At 41.3% G+C, this 15,490-nt stretch overlaps 1 protein-coding gene across 6 annotated transcripts in view; it reads right to left on the reverse strand.

Annotated features, from left to right (window-relative positions):
• The window catches only part of TTLL5 (tubulin tyrosine ligase like 5), a 123,906-nt gene that overhangs the window by 37,514 nt on the left and 70,902 nt on the right, over window positions 1–15,490 (reverse strand). For 4 of the 6 annotated variants that reach the window (XR_011679164.1, XM_071426774.1, XM_071426773.1 and 1 more), the window contains one exon: window positions 12,603–12,757. The exons of the other annotated variants lie outside the window; for them this stretch is intronic. Coding sequence is in view for 3 of the 4 variants with exons in the window: in XM_071426774.1 (XP_071282875.1) it covers window positions 12,603–12,757 (155 nt within the window). In the remaining variant the exon portion in view is untranslated. The remainder of the gene's footprint in view (window positions 1–12,602; window positions 12,758–15,490) is intronic. 6 annotated transcript variants of the gene reach the window in all.

Below are 15,490 nucleotides of genomic sequence, written 5' to 3' on the forward strand. Positions count from 1 at the left end.
AAATGGTATAATTAGTCAGAAGCTCCCAGACCCAAGAACACAGATGGGAAACATGGAATCTCCACCCCAGGAATTCCACCAAGTGATTGAATGTAATTCTGAGCATGAACACAAAGATGCAGATGCTAATCCCTTAAAAAGGGCAGGCTAAAATACCCCTGCCATTCATGGAACAATGTCCTTTCAAGACTTCCCTCCTATCATAGACAGGACACATCAAGCAAGGAAAATAACAGTGTCCATCAAGAAATCTCCATTACATATTGCTTCTTTAGCCTCAATGCCTTTCTTGACGTTTCAGCAAATATTCTGAATAGAGCAGACTCAAAGGCCATAACTGGCACATTTCAGAGAAAATTCATCTGCAGTACAGGCAGATAGGAGTCCAAACAAGGCCTCCAGAAGGCTTGAGGTGAACACAGAAACACTTGCAAAGAGGTTAACTTTCATGTTGAGAGTGTTTAAGGCTCTAGAGACCAGTTGGAGTATAAGACCATAAGCAAGCCCTCACATAAAGGTAACAGTGTTAGAAAAAACCTGAAAGTAAATGACAGGAGTAGTCAGTACCTGGTTTTGCTACCGAACAATAAACACCACAAACAATACACAAACAACTATGCCTTATGTAGCAACAAGCTAACAATTCACAATTCATAGTGTTACATGATACCAGGAGTTTAGATAATTTCAGAGAGGAACATGCAAACAGCAAAACTCCCAGCATCACAGCTCTTTTCCCTGTCATAGAAATGCTCTCAGTAATATCTACACTCATATTCAGGATTTGCAATTCTTTAGAGAACACAGAATGTTAACCTTTCTTTTTTTTCTATTTAGAAAATATCAGTAGAGAAAACCTCTGCACTACATGAACCATAGTCTGTGCCCTACACCACAAAACAACCTAGGAATTGATGTATATATTTTGTTCTCTTTATAGTGGAGGATACTTTCATATTTAAATCATTCACATTATTATCAGCAGCAGCAAAGTGGGACTTCAGAAACAAATGAAAACACCACTCTGACCTTTGAAAAAAGCAAAATGAGTTATGCAAACAATGTCCTGAACAGAAAAACAAAATATTTAAATGACTAAAGATGGACTGGATCCAAGTTTCTTTAAATATACCAGAATAATCCAACTATTAAAACTGGGTCTTCAAAATCATTTTAGTTAATACTTTTAAATGTATTATATGTGCTTACTTGTAGAAACTGAAATAAAAAATTAAGATATTTGTGAACTTCAATAAGAGAGAAGTTATTATTCCCATTGACTTTTTAGCAAAACTAATTCTGCATTAAAACACAGCTCCTCCTTGAGGTTTTTCAGCTTTGAAGAAAGATAAGCAAATTGTCAATATGCAAAATCAATCTCTATGAAAGACAAATTGGCAACCTTTGCTGGAATTGCTCCTAAGGGATAAGTCTAAACTTCCTTGAACTTCTGGTAAGGAACTGTGAAAACAGAAGGCTAGGGGGATCACAAATAGTAGAAATCCAAATCTCACCCTCCTGGAGAATATCCTGGAGATATTATACACAGTTCCTTACTAGAAAGAAATGTGTTCATCAAAAGACTGAATCTTAAGAACAGCAAAGTCGATGAAGAATCACTTTTGGGGCTGAGTTTTTGTGCTTGTGCTTAAATCTCTCACATATACTGCTTGATTTACTGATTTCTTCACAAAAGATGAGATTCTGTTCTCTTTGCCATGTCGACTGCCTGAATCAGAAAGCCTTTAATTGTTGCTCAAATTATGATCCATCCAAAGATATTTACAGAGAAGCCAGAATCTTTAGCATTATGAGACTGTGAAAGAATCACGCCCAAGTGTCTAGTGGAGCTGAGATCAGAAATTTATTGAACAGAACATTCTTTCTAACAAGTTATTTCACACTGTTTCTAACACCACAGCTTGAAAAGTTGTAGGAAACTGTAATGGGAAGCATAAGTCACTTCACTAAGGAGTACATTGTCTTTAATAGTAGTGAAAAATTCTCATTTGAAATTCAGAATTTGACTGTGAAAAGTTTTGCTGAACTACCAGTACCAAGAAATGGTAATGCCTAAACTTACTCAATTTCAAGTCTCTGCATCTTCAACTTATCAAAATGCTAAATGAAGATAAGTTGACACCTCTTTACCCACCAGCATCTTTATCTCAATATCAAAAAAGAAACAGATGGTCCAGACTTGAGATTTCCTCCTCCTTTTTAAATAGTCTACCAAGCATGAAAAATTTCTCAGCTGAATTTTGAGAAAACTCAAATTTTCAGTACTGAAGACATTCATGGCCCAACTTGGCTACATTATTCACAGGGAAGATTCTTTTTTTTTTTTTTTCCCAGCAGAAAGCAAATAGAGAAATCTTTATGCATACAAAAGGTTTGCACCAAGAAAGTCACAGCCCTTTTGCTTTAAATGAATCTTGCCCAGGCAAAGTATCCCTGACAGACAGCTGCCAATAGCAGCACTGCCAGATCTTCCTTGACTAACTTTTCAGTTAAGTCCCATGTGCCAGAGAGCAGAAAGATAGAAAGGGGAGTGGAAGACATGTACTGAGCCAGACACAATCTGAAATTCAAGCAAAGAAGCCAAGCAACACAGAATCATAGAACAGCCTGAGTTGGAAGGGACCCACAAGGATCATTGACATCCAACTCCTGGCTGTGCACAGGGCACCCCAAGCGTAACACTGTGTGCTCAAGAGGATTGTTCAAACACTCTGGCAGGCTCCCCACTTCCCTGGGGAGCCTGTTCACATGCCCAACCATCCAGCAGAGCTCTCTTAGTTTTAAATTCCTTTCACTAAAGGTTCTTGTCTAAGTGCCAGTTTTAAATAGATTTGAATCAGCCAGGCTGGCCTGGCATCTCCCCACCTGGTTTGCTGTGAACAGTTCTTGGATAAGAAATATTCATAAAAATGCCATGTGTGCAATAGGAGGGTGTCTGGAAACTGGTAACTTTTAGCACTACCTAGCCTTTTTAGCTCACTCACCTCCGCCTTTTCTTTTTTTAAGAATATATCTTTCAACTACTGTTAAGAATGAAATCCTAGAAATAACTGCTTGTAATAAAGGATTCTTGACATTTCCATCCTGACACTGCACAGTCCAGCCCTAACAGAGCATTTAGAAATTCTTGTAATTGGCACTGGTTCTGCACAATCCAGTAATAAGTTTTTTTGAGTGAGCTTTCTTGCTCATTACCAACCAAAGTTCTCCTATCCAGGGCATTTTGGTCAAGCTACTCAATGGCTGATAGTATCCAGGTAGATACTAAAAAAGTACCTGTAACCAAAAATGTTACTCATTATTATAAACCACACTAATCCCTACACAAAGTTCGTGCTCCACAGTGGAGTTCTGGTTGCTGCATCTTCTTCAGATTGTAAAACACACCTACCCCAGACCTACTGAACAGGATCACCAAGCAAAGCTGTCACCACATACATAGGGGAACTGAAATAATCCTGACTTTTACATTTCTCCCTTCCCCATTTTCAAAAGACATTCTTGTTAAATACTGGATCTCTGCATGGTTCACAAACAGCTGCTGCTTGATACCTGCAGCTCAGAGAAACCCTAGAGAATAACAGGCTGACTTAGAGCCAACAGTGTGCAATTTGCAAACTCTGGTGTCAGCCACAAAACTTTACCAGTCACAAAGCTAGGGGAAATTAGGTGAAAGCAGAATCTTCACAGGAAAGGCCAACTAACACTTTCAGGGACAGGAAAGGGGTTTCTTCGTGCTTTTGCAGGGATTTCCCATTAATATCACAGTACAAAACACCAAAAAGAAGAATGTTCATCTGTTGAGGAGGCCAAGCTAATGCATGACCTTGGTCTGGATAGAAAATATGAATGTGCATTGCTGGTGGAAAGCTCACTATATAATGGAAGATAGCTCCAAAACAAAGCCTAGTAGGAAGAAAAAAACCTTTGGCCCCTTTTGCTATCTCCTGCTCTGGCATTTGTACTTGGCCACTGAAACCCTTAACTGAGCTTGATTCCAGGCTCTTTGGCTGCTGACTTGGTAGGGTTGTCCAGGGACTGGCCCACAGGAGGGCTGCCTAATGGAAGTCTTTCTACATGGAACTCAGATCACACCCAACTCCCAGCACTGGACGGGCCTACTGAGATAGCCATATAACCCCAATTCAACTTCTCTTCCTCAGCTATGCAACACCAATGTCTTCAATACAGCTGTTCAAGACCTTTGCTCTCAACAAGTAACCAAACTTCCCTTCTCACACTACCCACTACGCTTCCATTTACTTGAAGTGAAAAGGTACAGGGAGACTTGGAAATCTCCAAAATAGTCACAATGTGTTCAACTTCAGGGCAGTCCTGGACAGAGTGAGGCAAATGAAGGAAAAGTCACTAACCCTAACCCTAACCCTATCTTGTCTTTCATAAGCCTGGCTTACAAAGGGGATTTCTATTTCTACAAAGCAGCATTCTGTATGTCTGATAGGGAGGATACAGAACATGCAGCCCCAAGATTTCAGAGTGCCTCACTGTAACACACAGGAATAGCACAGTTCAAAGATGGGCCCACTCAATCCCTCTGTTCTTAGTCCAGATGGACCTGCCCTAAGATCAATGCCAGAAAGGACATTCTTCTGGGAAACTTCCCAATGCCCTTTTCAGCTGCATAACTGTGAACCAATTCCAACAGCTATGGCATGGTAGCACAGCTTTCATTTATACTTCACTACGTGCAAAGCAAATCAATGGATAAAATTTGAGATCCTTGTGTCAGGAAGAGTCACAGATGGATAAAAATATTGTTAAAAGAATTAGGAAAGGGGGAAAAACCAGACATTCGTGGGATTCCCTGACAGCTCTGTGCAGAAGGAAGGGCTGGGCTGGAAAAAACAGGGCCTCAGGTTCCTGCCAAGCTGTCTGAGGCCAGTCCTTTCCAAATAGCTCAAAGAAACAGCCAAGGCTCCCTTGTAACCCTTTCAGAACTCCTTCAGAGAGGAGGGCTGCTGGAGGCAGAGCCACTCCTACAGGGCACCAGAATATAGGGTCCCCTCATTCCTACAAGAATGTAAGGAGCAGAGTAGATCTCCCCCATGAGAACTACAGGCACATTAACCCTCTGAAAACCACTCCAGAAAACAACTATTTTAATGGTGAGTGGGAGTTAAATAAATGCAGAGGAAAGGAAGATGTGCGGGTCACTTTGCAACATGAAGTATCTAGAACTGATACGGTGTATTTCAAAGACCTCTGAGATCAGGGAAAACTGGGGGAACATTTTGAGTCTAGGGCAAAACACAAGAAGATTGCAACTTGTTCCATATTGAATTAGGTGTTCAACAGAACAGAAAAGATCCAGCAACTTCCACCACAGCCAACAAAATCCACCAGTGCAGGAAAAGAAGAGTTGCCTAGGAATGGGGAAAGAAAAAAAAAATCCCTGGAAAAAATTAACTACTTATACCTGTTGTTCAGTTCAACATTTACTGTAAGAATCAAAGAGAAACAACTGCATATTAATAAAAAAAAAATCAATGTTTAGCATGGTCAGAAACCAACAAGATATTCCTATAACTAATGAGATAGAAATTAAAGATACACTAGTGTTATTTACATAAAACTAATGTTTTACCCCTTCTTGAGGTACTGTTTTCATCTCTTGTCATCTCTGTAAAGATAGCCAGACAATTATTAGATGGCCAGGACAATTTCCATTTAGAATTTGAAAAGAATGGAACTGTTTAGTTTAGGAGAGACAAACAAGAAGGGAGACGATAAAAAGACAGAATAAATAGGACAGAAAATAAAACAAGCATTTCTGTTTGCCTTCATGTGATCTTGTTACAGGTACACAGACTTTTGGCAAAATTTGGGAAAAAATTAAAAAAGGAAACTTTTGCATAGTATGAACCACCCATGGAACTCATTGCTACAACTCAATGGGACTACATTTTCTGCAGAAGGTAAAATATTATTAATGACAATATCCACACTAGACTATGCAGAAAAAAGTATTGCAAGAAGTACATGCCAGCTGCTAACAGTTAGAGGGCGAAATCTATCTTCCCTTCAGAAAGGGAATTTCCCTGCTGCCCATCAGAACATTTTTTGTACTGATGATGTTGGAGATAGTTGCTCTGAAGCAGAGGATGGGAGTACTGAAGAGATTAGCAGCCCAGTCTAGGATAGCAAATCCTGTGTTTACATCAGGGTAAGGTCAGTTTGTGGAGGCAGCTGAAAAGGAAACCCGAAATCATTATGTAGTATTGGTTTGGGAGAAGGCAAGAGATCCCTGTCACTCCCCTCCACCTATCAACATGGGCTGCTTGCTCTCCACAGTGTGCTGTAGGGAATAGCAGGAAAGATCCTCTTATCTCCTCTAGAAGTCACACAGTCGAAAAGAAGCTTGCTCCCCCTCAAATTCTGAGTTATTTGCAGAAAATGTAATTGTCCAAGGCCAGCAGACAAAGGCAATGCAGTGGCTGAGCCCCCTGTGCTCAGGGGAGGCAGCAGGCTGCAGCTCCAGCAGCGCTTCTCAGAAGCAGCTGAGCAGAGAGAGAGACTGCACTTGCACGGCTTCACCAGTGCCCTGCTCTGCCCCGCTGTGAGGCCTCAGATTTTGCCTCCAGCTCCCAGCACTGGCTCCTACGGTCTCCCTGCACGCAGCACAAACCTCCTCTGCCTCTGGAAAGGGTCCTGTGATTAATCTCACTTATTACCTCGGCAAAGGAACAGCGCGGCGGCCGCCAGCCAAGTCCGACTCAACAGTGTCTGGGGAGCTGAGCTGCGGGGCCAGGCCTCAGACTGTCTGGGCCAGTCACGAGCTCTGCGCCTTTCCTCTCTGCAGCCTCCACACACACAGAGCCAAGGCCTAGCTGTGGGAAGCTGGGATCCTTGAGGACACTGCCAATCCATGGTGCTGAGGCCCAGAGCAATTTCCAATCAGGATGGAGAGCAATTGGCCCTGACAATTTTCCTTAGTGTGACCAATATATATATATAAAAAAAAAAATACAAGGTGAGCCATGTATTTCTGAAGTTTAAGTCAGACAATTCACTTCCACACTCAACAAGTTGTCACTGGTGACCCTGGGAGACATGCACGGGGAGAAAAAAAAAACCCAAAAAAATGCAACTAAAGGTAAGAGGTTGTTAAGGCAGGAAATACAGGCACAAATATGCATGGATGCACAGGGAAAAGAACATGCCCAAACTGGAAACAGACTTGTAAAAATGTACAGCTACCCAGGTAGTAGTTCTATTTTTCACCTGCCCTCCTCTGAGCAGGAAGTAATAAACCCCAAATTCAGGGCTCTCAGAAATGCTGCCTCTCTCATGGCCCACAGGTAGAATCAGCATGACAGAGCCACTGAGGCAATGCAGAGATTAGAGAAAAATCACTGAACCCACCCTGAATTACTTCTCTACCTCAAATAAAGGAAGCAAATTAATTCAGGCATCAAGGTAAAGGGAAAAGAGAACAAGCACTGTGGGGAACAAGGAACAGACTTGTGCTAGCAGAGGGCTGGAGTCAGGGCTGTTGGGCTGCTGCTGCTCTGGCACTTGTGTAGTGCTTAGCCAGGGAGGTGTTAAGGTCACTGCAGTTTGCTCAGACTGAACTGTGGACCTACTGTGTAACCCTCAGTGCTTGCTGCTTTATCCCTTCATTTCCTCCACAGGCAGCGGCATAGCAGAGCCTCCAAATCACCTTACACCTAGATGCTGTGCAAACAAATAGGCCCTGAACACTTGGCAAATGCAGCACTGGAGAGCAGTCAGGTAGTCTCCACTTTGCAAAAAACTGCAGGGAGCTTGAAAAAACAATTTGGAAGAGAATAAAGTTACCATCAAGCCAGAACTACAAGGCAACACATATGTCACATAGAGAAGATATTTATTCTTATAAAAACTTGGTGCTAGCTACAAACATCCCAGGAAATTCTCTTGAACTTACTTCTAGCTGCAAGCCCATACATAGTTAACTCTTTCCCACAGCCTCAACTGCAACACTCATGCTGCTTCTGCCATGCTAAGCCCACCCTAGTCTAGCTCAAGAATCTTGCAAAAAGCAAGACTGTCCCATCAAGTGCTCAACCCTTCTATCCTTGTAAGAATCACCCTGCACATCTTTTGTCTATTTCAGTCTCCCTTTTCTCATTGCTCTTCAGAGCCTGTCTAGTCAGGATCCAAGCACAATTTTTTATTTCACATTCCACAGCTCCAAAATTGAAAATAAAAACTAAGGAAATAACAAAGCCACTTTTACCTTCCCTACATGTCAAACACAGCCAGCTGCCCCTCTGACACAAAGGACTGAGACCAGTGAACCACAATTAGCTGCTGATTGCTGTCTGGGGTCTTTCTGACAAAACTCAAAGATGCAGTGAAACTACAGAAGCCAAATATACCAGCTCAGAGAAAACCTTCCAAAGAGATCTGGGATTCTTCCTCATAAGTCCAAAGGATATATACTGGGTGTGATCAGAGCATCTCAAACCTAGAACACATAGTACATGCACCCCTAGCAGTAAAAGAAACTGGCATGAAGCAACAGCATGCACTAGGTGGGGAATCAGAATATAAAGTACCCACTACCCAGCCAGGGCTAAGGAAGGCCAGCAATTGAAAGGAGGGTCCTGATTTGGGAGACTGTTTTTGTGAACTGGAATGTGCAAGTGAGCAGAGTGTACAATCATTTTGCTGTAGAATTTTTGGGATGTAAATTGATACATATTTTCTATTAGAGCAGGCACAGGAAGCTTTTTAAGTAGTAATGGATTTCCTGCACCTACATTGTTGATCTGTACCTGAGCAGTAAATATATGCAAATGCAACCCAGAAGCATCTGAGATGATAAAAGTCTAGACAGCTTTTTCTGGTTTTCCACCTAGTCTATACTTCTAGGAAGGAAAAATAAAAACAAAAATAGCCAAAGCAGAGATTGTTTGGGAACCTGGACATACAGCAGGTACATGAACACAGCCTGTGAGGCCCTGAGAGCCACGGCTATTACTATCACTGAGAGTGATACCAAAGTAAATGATACTTAAAACCCCCTTAGATCAGAAAATTGAAAAAGCATGTGTTTATATAAATTTAAACCAGATTAGACAAGTCTACCAACAAAACATTTCTTGATGAACCTGAGCACCTTGGCAGAAATTATGAGCTAAAAAGTATTTCAGACATGTCAAGCAAGGAAAAGAGGAGAATCCCTTTTCTCTGACTGCAGTAGCGCCTCACAGGCTCTCTAACATAAATTCAACTGCCATTCTACCCTCTGACAGATGACAAGGAAGCTTGCCTGCCTGCCCTAACCAAATTAGATAAGTCTGTCAGAAAATCCAAGGAAAAAAATATGTTGAGCAGTTTGGAAGTGTCAAGTCAGTCTTCAGGTTTGGGATAGATGTTATGAATGAGCAGGAAGCTAATAAAACAGATCTGAGAACACACTGACCATTTTCACTGCTGAATTCTTGCCAATTTACTGCCCCTATGAGATGAACATGAGCAAGGATGGCTGCTGCTGAATACAAGGTGCCCACTGAAAACACAGAAATCTGTACCAGCTAGAAAGAAATCTTTCTTGCTAGTTTTGGTCCAGGTCTTAAAGATTTTGTGACCTGCAGAGCCCAAGTAATTCTTGGTGACAAAATCCATTGTCTTTTTCAAATACAAGTGGAAAGCAGCTGCAAATTCCAATGCCAGAAACCTCCACCAACCTCCATCTACTGTCCTCACAAGTAGGGATAACACAGCTATTTGCTAACAGATACTTCAAAGCCAGTTTATGTTCTGAATCAACAAGTTTCATGCTGTTAAACACCTGATTTTTTACCTTTATTATGAAACCAAGAATGCTTTCAGAAGAATGCTTTTTCAAGAGCAGCTCTTGATTTGGCATAATTTCATTGATATACAGAGGGCAACAAGGCAGGTCTGCAGCAAACGTGGCAGAGGCTGACAGTCACATCACAGTAGTCAGAAGTAAGGCCACATACAATTGGGAACATTTCACCTCTTGTGCAGCCCAGCAGGTGTCTTTGTCTGAGGTGCAGCAACAGGCTAGGCCATCATTTGAGTGGAAACAGCGCCAATTGCTTATGGAAAGCGGCAAAAAATCCTACAGCTTTGCGAGCATCTTCTAACCAACTTCAGCAGCACAGAGCCATACAAAAACTGAGTGAGCCATACAAAAACTGCACTTCAGAGACAGATGCTTGACCTGGAGCTAAGTGCAAGCCAGATAAGAGATCCATTCACAGAACAATTCCATCCTTGCTGAATTCTGCAACCCACAGACAAGAATCTCAATCTCAAAACAGGAAGCTTTTCTTCAGTCATGCAGTGCTGAGCACAGGCTGACACCCATAGATGACCCTCTATGAATTGCTTGCTCCAATGTAACAAATCAAGCAGCAAAAAAGGCATTTACAATACAAGATAGCCATCCCCATATACCATGGCCTTGATATTCCTTTTGGAATTCTCTCATTAAACACAAGTTCACAGACCAAGTAATCCAGCACTGCCTCAAGAATTTTTTTTCCATTTCCAGATTTACACAAAACTCTTAACTCCCAGTATTTTGGCCATTCAATAAAAGCAGCCATGAAGATAATTCAATAGAGAGTCTTAAGGCATCTTTCTGACTCTTGTTCTGAGGATAGAAAACAGAGCAATTGAAGTAATGAAAGACTAAATGACTCATAAAAGGTTTGAAGATGGAATCTTCTATCAGTTGTGACTGGAAAACTCCGAAGTATTTTCAGATTACTGTACAAAATAAAACACAAACTCTAACTAAAGGCACAATTAAACTATGCACACAATGCTAGATGAGGCACCGCCCTGGATGTCATTCAGAGTGCAGTTCTGGGCATTAGTGGTGGGGTTTGCAGCTCTGTCTGTGAGCCCATGCAAAGGTGCAAACAGCTGAAAAGGGAATGAAAGCTCTAGGACAGCCTGCATGCTGCTGCTCTTCCAAGGCACGTAGGAGGGGAAGGCAATTTACACCTGTTGGATAGGTTCTGTATTTGGACTAGGTAATAGCTTGCCTGGATGGGGTCCAAGAGCAGAATCACCACCACTTCTCTCAATAACTTTAAACCCCTGAGGCAAGCATTGTGCTGGAACAGAAAGAGGCCAGGAATTCATTTCTCACATTCCTCTTCTTGAGGCAGGATGAAAAGTAGTGACTGATGAAATAAGAACAATTTTACTTGAGCTTTCCAAATCCCATTACAATCTTTCTATTGAAGGACTCATTTGGGAAAGGATCACCACTCAGATCACATGCCTTCTGCACTGTGTTTCTCCCTCTCTCACTTCTCTCCATCTTGCAGTAGCATTCAGGCACCACTGATAAAAATCAGTATTTACATGTACATAATGCTTTCCAGACCTAAATTCATGTCTTGGAGAAGCTCTGTTTTATTATCCGGTTTTAGAAGACAAAAATGAACCTAGGAAAAGGACTCAATATTATTTACTGGAATGGCAAAGGAAGAACTCAAATCTCCAGCAGTCCTGAGCCTGTATTCCTGCCTGGTTACTGCAGCAAGTTTGCCTTGTTCCTAGCTTCCAAGATTCAGACTCCTGCAAGTAAATCTTGCTGCTCTTTGAATCACAGGAAAAATAGTTTTACCATAGAATCGGTCCTCTACCCTGATTCCCAGGAGTGTATAAGCCATAACTATAAATTCCAGTGCCCAAAATTAATATAAGGTATAAAGAAGAGATCTGAAAAAGAAACTCTGATAAACACTGTTCTATCTTTGAACAGTCTACACTTGATATTCAAGGAAAAAGCATGAAGATGCCTTAAGGTCTAAGTTTGCATTCTGCATATATGTCTCAATACCAGCAAACCTAAACTTACAGGGATGGGAAATAATCAAGGAAAAACAGACATTTCCTTCTAATCCACCATGTTCATTTATGCCCTTAGTTCACCATGAACCTGACAGTTCTGGGAACACAGCTATTTTCACAGGGCTAGTTTTTAGACCTGAGAGAAACCGTTACTAAGCCCTAAGAAAGAGAATTGTTTAATGCTGGAAAGGATCCTCCTTTTAAGATCCTCAAGTCCAGCTGTTAACCTTAACTCTACCAAGTCCACCATTAAAACATGTCCCTAAGTACCACATCTACACATGTATTAAAAACCCTCAGATGACTCCACCGCCTCCCTAGGTGGCCTGTTCCAATACTTTATAATAATTTTGGTGAATAAATTTTTCCTAATATCTAATCTAAACTTCCTCAAGATGGAACTTGAGGTCATTTCCTCATGTCCTATAGTTTGTTATTTAGGAGAAGAGAACAACATGCACCCTGCTACAACTTCCTTGGAAGGAGTTGTACAGAGCAATATTGTGCCCTCCACTCCCCAAGACTCCTTTTCTCTAGGATAAACAACCTCCCTTAAGCAGCTCCCTTAGCTGCTGCACATCAGACTTGGGCTCCCAACCCTTCACCAGCTCCATTGCCCTTCTGTGGACACACCCCTGCATCTGAGCAAGAAGCCAAACACAAATTACAAATGACCAATGAGTGCAGTGCATTGCATTCTTCTCCAAAAAGCTAGAGCAGCAATTTTAACTTACCTGACTGCTGAAGAGACAGATCTTTTGTCATCTCTATGAGTGTCTGACTGAACAGGCCACAGTGACCCTCTTTTTTTGAGTGGTGACCAGTAGCTCTGTGGGGCAGCTGCATTCCCCTTGCTTATAGCTCCACTTGCCAAGTCCAGGTTTGTTAACTAAGGAGGCAAAAAAAAAAAAAAAGAAACAAAACAAAAACAAACCCAAACTATCAGAGACAATTAAAAGCTAAGAAAAGGGAAAAAGGCATCACTAAGTAAATGGGATAGAGTATGTACTACGAGAAGTGAAATTGCTAGAATATGGAACACTCAAATACAAAAGCACTGTGCTAGTTGCATAAAGCAGTGAGCAATGACACCAACACCCACCATGCCTGATATGAATTCAGGGGCCAGCATGAAAATTACAGCCCTTCCAGCCACAGAACAGAGGAGGAAAAGGACAAAGATGGGGCAAAAATCCCAAAGTAAGAAAGTTCCTGCCATGTGAAAAACCAACTCCACATGCATTGATCAAAAGCTAGAAGCTTATATTACACTGAGCAAGGAACCAGAGTACCTCTCCAGTCATGGTGAGCTGTGTCAGTAAGCCAACCATACACACCTGTCACGTCTCTACCCCTCTTCATACAAACATACAGGCATAACACAAAGCATAACTACCTTGGATATAAAATTCAAACCAAAACTCAACCAAACATTAAAGAAACTGCTCACACAACCACCTACAAATACCATGTTCACACAAGTAAATGCACAAAAATCATGTTAGGTGTATATTTGCAATATCAAGCTCTAAAACCTGTAAGCTTTTAAGCATATAACATGTATTCCATTGTTTTTTTCTACAAGCACTCCTCCTGTGCTGCTTATACTCTTGAAAGATCAAACTCTGCATGTAGACACTATCTGTTGATGTACTGAAGAAATACATAATGCAATGGATCTACTACAGCAGTATAACAGTTTACATTTCAAAAAAAAAGTAACAAAACAATAGAAAAGTTGGAAAGCCAGCTTTGCAAAGGCCTCCTAGTCAGGCTCTGACATGCAACTACTTCAAATTACATGATCATATGCTATTTTTTAGGAACAACAGAAACATCAGGGCCTGCACAATGCCTAGGATCATAGTCAAGGGAACCTGTACTGGCCTCCCTCACTTCTGTAGCAATTGGAAGGCATGTGTCCAATGAAACATAGGACACAAAGAAGAGTCTAACAACTAGCCCTGCCTCTGCTCCAGATATCAAAGGGGATGCTTATTAAGACACTTCAAGTGTGACTTAAGTATAGTTTAACAATGTTCTCCTAACAGAATTGGTGTGCAATTACTCAAACAAGTACATACCACCTTCATTGCAATACAATATACTCATACTTAAAATGGGCTTGTTCAGCACTACAGACAGTCCTCTCACTGAACTCTGGACCATAAATATTGCCATGGACTACACAGTAGGTAGTCCCTCCATGTGTTTTAGTAGTACAAGGCACCTAAGCATGTTGTAGGTTCAGAACTCCTGCTTCAAGTTCTGGACAGGATTAAATTCTAGTGGCTATACCCTAGGATTCTGCCCACTTCTCCAAAAGCAGCCACTTTTACCTCATCCCTTCTCAGGTTTATCTTTCCCATCCTTGCTCCTCATCTGTGTGTCATTTTTCTCACACAGTCAGTCTCAGCTTCTACATTTCACATGTCATTCTCCTTTGTTTTCCTCAGTACAGTTTCATTCCTACAGACCTCCAGCACTAGCTTCCTCACTACATCTGGAACCTGACCCACATTATCTCAGGTCTGGAACTTTCCACAGGAGTGGAAATCCACTTGATCTGTCTTTCCATACTTCCATTCTTGGTTTCTCACACATCCTCTATGCTAGTAGTTCTGGTTTTATTCCCCTCCCCAGTCCACTCCTTTTGCCAACCTCTTTGTTCATCCAGTCCTTGAATGTGGGCTGCTCACTGGGCCACATTTACCACACTACCACTCCATCCATTTCTGTTCTTCTGTCTGAATGGCTCTCAGTGTCCTCTCCTAAATTATGTCCAGATACAAATTTCACAGCCTCCATATCCTAGCTGTTCTCCATACCTGGCAGAACTCCTACTAATTCTGCAGTCAAGTCAGACCTGTCTGCATAACCTGGTCCCAGTCCAGCATGGACCAGGTTACTGAAAACACAGGAGAACAGAAGCTTGAGCCAAAGTACATTTTAGAGGTGCAAATACAGAGAAATTTCAATTCAGCATCTTCAGTGTGGAGGGAACCTTCAGGAAGCTGAGAAGGTCTAGCAGGTCTTGCTGAGTACATTACACCTGAAGATTTTTCAATAGTTAATCTGCAATCAAGCTTCAACAAAATTCTGAATTCCAAATTGCTATTTCAAGGCATGGGAGATGAAGAGATTTGAAAGAAAAGTTCCACAGATATTAAAATGCACAAAATATTTGTTTAATCTAGCCTTGGTTTTGGCTAGAATACCTTACCTTGCCTGAAGTGTTCTGAAAATTGAACAATAAGCACAGAAAAAATTAATTCAAATAAATAAAGTTCCAGAACACCATAAGCAATTTAAGACAAGATCTTCCAGTGGGGCATTATCAGGCAAGCTTAGCAATGGGTAGTGTTATCCACCTTATACAAAAAAACAATATTAGGTGACATTTTGGTGCCTCTAGCTCACCCTTAACATTGCTGAGTTCCGTAGAATTTAATTAAAATTTAAAGCATCTTCATTCCAGTAACAGAAAGCTTCAAATTAGATTTAGTTCTGATTGTGCCAGGCGCTATACAAATACCTAACAATGACAGCTGCTGGTCACAAAGAATTTATTGTCTGAAAAGAAGGAAGAATGGTAAATGATGCAAACACAGAAGGCAACATG

This window comes from Agelaius tricolor, unplaced genomic scaffold (assembly GCF_023055355.1).
Source record: "Agelaius tricolor isolate 1412-34295 unplaced genomic scaffold, bAgeTri1.0.p SCAF_5, whole genome shotgun sequence".
In the NCBI taxonomy this organism is placed as follows: Eukaryota; Metazoa; Chordata; class Aves; order Passeriformes; family Icteridae; genus Agelaius; species Agelaius tricolor.